A 9,762-nucleotide genomic window follows, 5' to 3' on the forward strand; every position below is an offset into this window, starting at 1 on the left:
TTGATATTTATTAAATTTTCTAGAAAAATAGCACAGCGGATGAAGCACGTGATCACTCTCACCCTCTTGCAGAAGCACAGCACCGGCGCCAATTTCACTGGCGTCGACATGGAGTGTGAACTGTTTCTGGAGGTCAGGTGCAAGTAGTACAGGAGCATTTGCCAGCAGGGATTTAAGATTCTCAAAAGATTCCTGGAAAGCCGTAGTCCACTTGAAGGTTTTCTTGCCACTCAGCAGGTCAGTCATGGGAGAGGCAACTGAGGAGAAGTTTGAACAAAAACGGCGGTAGTACCCCGCCATACCCAGCAACCTCATCACACTCTTCTTATCGCCTGGCACTGGATACTGTTGAATTGCCTCAATTTTGGCTGCTATAGGCTGGACTTCCCCTTGTCCGACCACATGCCCCAAGAAAGTGACGTGGGCATGGCCGAACTCACTTTTGACGAGGTTCACCGTCAGCTTGCTTGCAGCCAGTACGGAGAAGAGGGCTTGTAGACGACTCATGTGATCTTCCCAGGAACTGCTGAAGACGATAAGGTCGTCTAGGTAACAGCGGACACCTTCCAGACCAGACGTGATGAAATTCATGAGACGTTGAAAGGTTGCAGGGGCGTTCCGCATATCAAACGGAAGGACTGTGAATTGGTACAACCCCTCAAGAGTGACAAAAGCAGAGATGGCCCTGGAGCGTTCAGTCAGTCTTATCTGGTAGTAGCCCTGGAGGAGATCCAATTTGGTCACGTACCTTGCCTGTCCAAGATCGTCGATCACATCGTCGATGCGTGGCAAGGGATAACCATCGGGTTCAGTGACGGCATTTACCTTGCGGTAATCCACACACAGCCGCATTGACCCATTCGGCTTTGGAACTAGAACAGGGGATGCCCATGGACTGATGCTGGGTTCAACGAGGCCTAGCTCTTGAAGACGCTGTACCTCGGCTCGCACACACTCCCGCTTGAAGGCATTAAGACGGTAGGGACGCTGTCGGATTGGCTTGGCTCCCCTGGTCTCAACGTCATGCTCCAGCACTGAACAAGAGAGTGGGTAATTACCAACTATAATAAGATACTCCTGTAATAGAGACTTTATATTATTGGCTTGGTCACTAGAGAGATGACACAACTTAGCACTGGGGTCCTCCAAGATAGTAGAGTTTTCAACTTTTACACTAGACCCATTCATTATTTCAGAAAAACACTGATCTTTATCATCCTTACACTCTGGCACAATGATACAATTTGGCAAGGATTGATCAACACAAGCAACTGCTTTTCCCAGGGTTTCGTTACGAACATGATATGACTTTAAAAGATTGACATGGATAAGGCGTTTTTTCTTACGCCGTTCAGGGGTGCTAATCATATAATTCACGGACCCCTGTTTTTCTAGTACTTCATATGGACCACTGTATTTGGATTTAAAAGGGTGATCATGTAAGGGCAGGAAGGCCAACACCTGCTCCCCCACTTGGAATTCTTTAGGTTTTGCCTGATGGGCCTTATCAAAATGCAGTTTCATTTTCACCTGAGCACACCTTAAGTTGGACTGGGCAAGTTCTACAGCCAGATGCAACTTCTCCTTGAATTGGACCACATATGAAGCTAAGGGCGTCGCGCTCTGATCACTCAACCAACACTCTTTTAACACCTTAAGAGGCCCTCGCGCCTCATGTCCATAGACGAGCTGGAAGGGCGAGAATCCTAGCGACTCTTGTTTACTGTCCCGAACAGCAAACAAAAGCAGGTCAACTCCCTCGTCCCAATCCTTCCCAGTCTCCAGACAGAAGGTGTGCAGCATGAGTTTTAGTGTCTGGTGAAATCTCTCTACCACCCCCTGTGACTGAGGGTGATAGGCCGAAGACTTCAACTGCCGGACTCCCAGGGTTTGCATTACCTGATTAAACAACCGGGAAGTAAAATTGGAACCCTGATCTGACTGCACCACTGTAGGAAGGCCTACTTGAGTGAAGAAGTGGGTTAAGGCTTTGATAACATTCTTCGCTGTGATGCGGCGCAAGGGAATGGCTTCAGGATAACGGGTTGTACAATCAATAATGGTTAGCAAGAACTGATGACCACGAGGGGTCTTAGGTAAGGGACCGACACAATCTATGACCACCTTACTAAAGGGCTCTTCAATGACTGGGATAGGCTGCAGAGGGAATGGTTTAACACTGGGGTTCGGTTTCCCCGCTACCTGACAATCATGGCAAGTGCGACAGTAAGAGCTGACGTCTTTCTTCATCCTAGGCCAAAAGAACTGGGATAAAATTTTTGCATAAGTCTTCCTAACTCCAAAATGACCACCCACCCCATCATGAGCGATACTAAGTATGTCCTGCCGCAAAGGTTTGGGAATAACAACTTGATGATGAACTAACCAAGGGTGATTGGCAGGAGAATTGGAGGGACGGAACTTCCGCATTAATACACCAGACCTAGTGTAGTAGCAATTTGATTCTTGCTCAGCTTCTGTCTCAGTGACTGACCTATTGAGAAAACCTACCAGCTCAGGATCCCCTGCTTGTAGCTCAATAAACTTACTTCTAGTGATGGGAGAGGAACCAAAACTAGTGACATCTGGGTTCCTATCTCCATCAGAACTACTCTGGAGGTTATCTGGTGGTGAGGAATCCTCAAAGAATTCACTGAGACCAAGATCAGTATGGTCCGGCTGAACAAGATTATCCTCGGACTTCTCACAGTCCTGGAGGGAAACTTCATCAACTTCACTAGTCTCTTCTACCTCTGTACTGCGGCTCATGCTACGGGTCACAGCACACGCAGGGAACAACTCTGGAAAGTCTACTTCTAACTGCACAGTATTATTCTCGGCAGTGGGACAAGATGAGATAACAACATTAGGGAACATCATGTCACCAACAAGGTCATTTCCTATCAATAGAGAGACCCCTCCTACAGGTAAGCTATCTACTACTCCTAACGTGACACAACCTGACTTTATGGATGACCGCAGGTACACTTGACAAAGGGGAATACGCGACCCACCGGTCAAACCGTTCACCAGCACCCAGCTACCAGTATAGCATGAATCCAGGAATGGAGCAGCTTCTTTAGTAACAAGAGATAAGGCTGAGCCTGTGTCTCTCAAGAGTTTAACAGAAATGGGTTGACTGAATTGATCCAAAGCTAAGGAACCAGGAGAACAAAATGGTTCAAAGGTTGATATCATAGAAGAGGGGGAAGCATTCAGGGCAACAGTCTGACTGAGGGCAGTGACACAGGGCTCCAATAATTTCTCCGATTGCTCGGCCACCCTGACCAAAAGAGTGGGGGATCCTTGGTGAGAGGAATTTCTTTTCTTTAACTTGAGACAGTCGCTGATGACATGTCCTGGCTTCTTACAGTACCTGCAACTAGAGTTTGTCTCACCAGTAGGAGTAGATCCACCTGTCCCATGGACCATGGGCTCACCTGGGGTAGATGATGCAGAACCTGAGGGTCGGGTCGGTATGACAGGAGGCAGGGACCCCGATGTAGATGTTGGTGTGGGCCGCTTGAAGGAAGTGAAGGACTGGGACATGGGAGCATAAGACCTGGAATTTACATTTCTATTAGTTAAGGAATAATGGTCAGCCACTGGACCAGCATCAGCCAGGGTACAGATACCTCTCTGATCCAAGTGTGCTCGAATGTCGCCTGGGATACACTTTCTAACCTCCTCTAGCAGGATTAGTTCAACAAGCTTGTCATGTTCTACATGGGCAAACTCACTTTCAATCCACCTCCGACAAAGAACCTGTTTCTGCCTGAAGAACTCCACAAATGTTTGTTTGTCAGTCTTCCGGCAGTTACGGAACTGTTGCCGGTAGGCTTCAGGAACAAGTTTATACGCGCTCAAAACCGCGGACTTAACAAGGGCATAGTCTAGACATTGATCCTCAGAGAGGGCAGAAAAAACATCTAATGCTTTACCAGTGAAAGATCTATAAATAAGTTGAGACCATTGAGAAACAGGCCACTTGTTAAGTCGGGCAATTTTCTCAAAAAGAGAGAAAAACTTGTCTGGTTCTTCCTCATTAAATTTAGGAACACTGTTGAGACATTTGTCTACACTGAATGTTGAAGTATTACTACCTTGAGCCAAACCTCGTTGTTTGAGAGTTTCCAGCTCCACCTCGAGTCTTTTGAGTTCAACTTGTAAGGCCAAATTACTTGGTGTAACAATTTCCTCTGAATTTCCCGACGGTTGGGCTATGATTTCATTGTCAATAAGGTAATTGAGGACAGCCTCTTCTAAACTAGACTTATTCATGGAAGAGCGGCCTTCTACGTCATAATAAGCAGCGAGGGATTGCCACTCTGCCTTAGTAAGCCCCTTCAGTACTTCGGCTGAAGGTGAAGCCAAAAAGCTTTCCAGGTCAAACATGTTGAATTCAAAATCGAGTAGCGAAAAAAAGTAACCGTGGCAGCTAAGCTAACTAGCTAGCTAATTAATAATGTCAAAATGCAATAAACTGTGAAACACAGCAAGGGATTAACCAAACACCTGGTACACAAGATAAGGGTTAACTCACCAGTAGCTTAAGCAATAACAGGAGCAATATAAATGAACACTGTGAACACAGCAACTTGCATCCAAAAATACTTAGCGATGAAACAACACCTGGCGAGTAACAACACTTGATATGACGCAACAATGGCGGTTAGCTCCAGGACACAGGCCCCCACTTGTCGCGATCCCACTACCCTTTATACTTGGGGAGTGAATCCTACCCCAAGTTATTAACAAATAAAGGTACAAACAGGGAACACGGCAATAATTATCCTCACCAAAAACCTACTCAACTAAATGTACTTGAAAAAGTAAGACCAGTTGAAATAAGTGAATTACAAAATGGAAGATAATTAATTAATTCAATTTATGTTTTAAAGGGAGTAATGATTAGCAAACATGAATTTAAGTGAATAAGTAATTGTATAATAAAATAAGAGTGATGCCGGAAGGGCGAAACTATACTGTAAGGAGTTAGACCAAACAAATATTACTTAACATTACTATATTACACAAGACATACGAAATATATATATACAACAATCAATACAAAATGATTATCCCTACCAAACAGGAGATACCTACCACCAGGATCCCTTCCTAGGCCTAACTAAACGTGTCACTAATACCTGATACCCCTAGGGCATTGCAGAAGACTTGATAAAGCACTTAGACAAAGGTCAAGGCTAGAGAACGAATAGACACGTCTAACCTACGCCACGGATTTTCGCTACTGAGGAGCATGGGCACGCCGAGCAGCGCGTCTCACGTGATCCAGACATTTGCTAGATATTTTATATAATTAATTAACATTACTCTTGAGTTGACTTAACAGAGTAAGACAATGATGCATATAAATTACATACATAAATATACAATCAACCTAAGTAACTAAGAACAATAATAATATAATAAGTACAATTAACAAATTATTAGTAGCTTGTGTGAAATGGAAGCGTGAACAGATGCCTCAAGCTATGCGAGATCTCAAGCGCCACAGGCACGTGACAATATATATATATATATATATATATATATATATATATATATATATATATATATATATATATATATATATATATATATATATATATATATATATATATATATATATATATATATATATATATATATATATATAAATTGTAACCACCAGTCAAGCGGTTAAAGGATATTTAGACTCTTCACTTAGTACAAGAACATTATAATTCGGTCAAGCCTGTTAAATACAATTCATTTAGTATTTCAAATGTCATACATAGGCACTCCTACATAAATGTTTAATCAAATATATATTTACATAACAATCATGGCTATGTAATTAGTCTGATGTTAACACTTACAATGAGTACTCAATATGCCATATTTCTATATTGTCACACTGATAAATTATGCAATGGACACAGTCTATCTGTGTACACAATAAGTACTAGTTAAACTTACGTGTTGAAAGTCTAGAGAGAAGCCAGGGTAGGTGTTGGCTCTAAGATATGGGTAGCTATACTGAAATGTGCACCCTATAGCCTGGCCCCCTGGCTGGTCAGCTATGGCTGAGTCAGGTGATTATAATTATACATAAACAAACTCCCTTCACACACTCCAACCTCCTTCTAGGCCTTTCATCTCCACCATCTTCGTACTCTACATACTGCATACGGGCAGGCACACCCAACAAACATGACATGACTTACAGCCTAACATAATGTTTGTTTATGTGTTTGCTGCTTGCGGTAACACCCACTCCGTTGAGCGTTCACGCTCAAAACCATGTCAGGCCTTTGATACTTAATGCTTTGTCACGTTCTTGTGACCATGCTGCCCTCAGGCTGATGGCATTCAACTTTAATTTTGTCACGTTCTTGTGACTATGCTGCCCTCAAGCTGGTGGTATTCAACTTTAATTTTGTCACGTTCTTGTGACCATGCTGCCCTCTGGCTGATGGTATTCAACTTTAATGTTGTCACGTTCATGTGACTATGCTGCCCTCAGGCTGGTGGTATTCAACTTTAATTTTTTCACGTTCTTGTGACCATGCTGCCCTCTGGCTGATGGTATTCAACTTTAATGTTGTCACGTTCATGTGACTATGCTGCCCTCAGGCTGGTGGTATTCAACTTTTATTTTGTCACGTTCTTGTGACCATGCTGCCCTCAGGCTGGTGGTACTTATCAGCTCCTTAGGATATCTCGGTCCTTTGACGTTCGGACATCACTGTCTTCATGTGTGGATACCCAATTCATTCTCCTGGCCGACTCCGTCAGCCCTTTCCATTGCTCCCTCCAACAAGCATAATTTTGTGGACGTCGTCGTCTTAACCACTGCCTGTCGTACAAGTCCATCCTCGCCAGCCTTGACTTCCATCACTCGACCAAGGTGCCATTTGTTGCGTGGACTATTTGCGAAAGTTGCGCCGTGGTGTGAAATGCACTTGTCGAGTTCTGAGTTGAGGGAGGTACTCCGTCAGCCAGCGCTTCCAAAATTGATCTGCAAGGTACTGGACATGCTTCCACCTTCTGTGGTATGATTCGCCTATTGACCTTCCACCTAAGGGAAGATTACCCTTTTGACTTAAGTGCAAAAGATCAGCAGGCATGAGAGCCTTTGGTTCTTTTGGAGTGTTTGGAACCGGGGTGATTGGCCTCTCGTTAACTATGGCTTCCACTTCACAGAGCAGTGTTTGCAGACGTTCATCATCTAAAACTTGCGAGCCCACAATCGCCTGCAGAACCTTCTTTACTGTGCGAATCTGCCTTTCCCATACTCCCCCCATGTATGGGGCAGCTGGTGGATTGAAGACCCAGTCAATATCTGCTTTCAGTAAGGCACCTCTGAGTCTGTCATCTTGCTCCCAACTTTTCACTGCCAGTTTGAGCTCTTTGGCTGCCCGTACCATGTTTGTCCCATTATCCGACCTAATACGCTCTGGTGTACCTCTGCGTCGTGAGAACCTTGTTATTGCGTTGAGGAAGGCATCTGCGTCTAATGAGGCCAAGACTTCCAGATGAACAGCCCTAATAGTTAGACATGTAAACAGACATCCCCAGCGCTTGACCTGTTTCCTCCCTACCTTGATAATGAATGGACCAAAACAGTCCGTTCCAGTATAAGCAAATGGAGCCTTTCCAGGAGTGACACGATCTATTGGTAAGTCAGCTTGCCTTTGATGCCGACTTCTCCAGTTGTTCCGTCGGCACACTACACAGCGTCGTATGATTCTATCAAGCAAGCGTCTGCCCTAGGGAATCCAATACCTTTGCCTCACACACGCCATCGTGTGTTCTCATCCGGCATGTCCGGCTCTCTCTTCGTGCATCTCCCGCACTATGATTTCGGTGATGTGGTGGTCTCTAGGCAGCAAGATTGGCTCCTCACCACTTCGCCCAAGAAGGGTTCCTTTAATTCTTCCCTTTGATCTGAGCAACGTTCTCTCGTCCAAGTAAGGTTCCAGTTTATATAGCTTATTGTCCTTCGGCAGCTCACCCGTTATGACAGTTTGGATTTCTTTCTCATAAGCCTCTTTCTGCACCAATCTTATAATTGTCTGCTCAGCCGACTGTAGTTCCTCAGTGCTTAGCCTCTTCAGTTTGAGGCGCAGGTCTGTGGTCCTTGCACTGGATCCAAGCCACCAAATGAACCTTTTAATCCATACCACCCCTTTCATCAAGCGGTACCATGAAGAGTACCTGAGCCACAGTTTGGCGAGGGACCACTTTGACTGCTCGCTTACTGCCAGAGCAACTACAGATCTCTGGTGTACTTCTCGTTTCACCTCCAGTAAGTCGTTCAGTTCCTTTCTCCTTGGCCACCGTTCTTCAACACCGAGTAGAAAGTCAGGACCTCGTATCCACCTAGATCCTGCAACCAGGTCCTAGTTGCATCATCTGCTGGGTTCAGCGATGTGCCGACACGTCTCCACTGGTCAGTTCTTGACAGCTCTTGTATGACTGCTATCCTGTTGGCTACAAACGTTTGAAATCGTCTGCTCAAATTGGCGATGTACTGCAAGACGAGCATGCTATCCGTCCAAAAATAAGATTCGTGTATGGTCATGGTCATTTCTCGGCGAATCGTTCGATCAGCGTTCACTGCCAGGACAGCTACACAAAGTTCCAGCCTTGGTATTGTCAGTTGCTTGAGTGGGGCCAGCTTGGCCCGTCCGTACACGAAAGAGCACTGGATACTTCCGCCAGAGTCTACCATTCTCAGATAGGTCACCGCACCGTAAGCAGCCTGCGATGCATCGCAGAAGGTGTGCAACTGTGCTAAGATGATTTCTTTAGCACATGCTGTTTTTAGGCATCTGGGTACACTTAATTTCCCCAGGTGGGCCAGTTCTCCTAGCCAGGTGCTCCAGGTCGTGTGATTAACAGCCGACAAAGGGTCGTCCCACCCTAATCGACGCCTGCATTCACACTGAAATAATATTTTAGCCCTGATGATGAATGGGGCCACGAACCCCAGTGGGTCATAAATAGAACTGACCAGGCTTAGTACTCCTCTCCTGGTCGCTGGCCTTGAGTTTGGTTGCACCTTGATGGCGAGCTGATCACCTTCCAGGAGCCACCTAACCGCAAGGGCTCGCTCCATTGGCAATTTGTCTTGCCTAAGATCAATTTCCTTCAGTGCATTTTCCCTCTCCTCCGGTGGGATGGTAGCCAACACTCCTTTGTGATTACTGGCCCACTTAGTTAACCGAAATCCTCCACACTCCAGCAGTCTTCGAAGCTGACACGCTAACATTCATGCTTCATTTGATGAGTCCAGCGACATGAGCAGGTCGTCAACGTAGAAGTTGACTTCCTCTTGCGCCACCATGTCGGGAAACTCGGATCTGTGGTCTTGAAATGTGCTCCGGAGAGCGTAAGTTGCACATGAAGGGCTCCACACCCCACCAAAGATGTGCACCTTCATCCTGTAAGTTACTGGCTCTCTACTCAGGTCCCCATTCTCCCACCAGAGGAATCTTAACGCATCTCGATGTTCTGGCGCTACATGGATTTGATGGTACATAGCCTCTACATCTGCCATGATGGCTGTAGTTCCTTGGCGAAACCTAAACAGGACTCCAAGTAATTTGTTGTTGAAGTCTGGATCTTGTAGTACCTGGTCGTTCAGCGATGTCCTTTTGTGTTTGGCTGCACAGTCAAAAACTATGCGTACTTTGTTTGGCTTATTTGGGTTCAACACCGGGTGATGAGGCAGATACCAGACCAGTCCAGTATCTGACTCCAACTGGCACT

The 9,762-nt window shown here is 45.4% G+C and overlaps 1 protein-coding gene across 1 annotated transcript; it reads right to left on the bottom strand.

Annotated features, from left to right (window-relative positions):
* Positions 1 to 8,305: 8,305 nt before the first annotated feature.
* Positions 8,306 to 9,262, bottom strand: LOC121855198. Its single transcript, XM_042350067.1, has one exon. The coding sequence runs from the start codon at positions 9,260 to 9,262 to the stop codon at positions 8,306 to 8,308; it is 957 nt and encodes a 318-aa protein (XP_042206001.1).
* Positions 9,263 to 9,762: the final 500 nt, after the last annotated feature.

Source organism: Homarus americanus, unplaced genomic scaffold, assembly GCF_018991925.1.
Source record: "Homarus americanus isolate GMGI-L3 unplaced genomic scaffold, GMGI_Hamer_2.0 scaffold25939, whole genome shotgun sequence".
NCBI lineage: Eukaryota > Metazoa > Arthropoda > Malacostraca > Decapoda > Nephropidae > Homarus > Homarus americanus.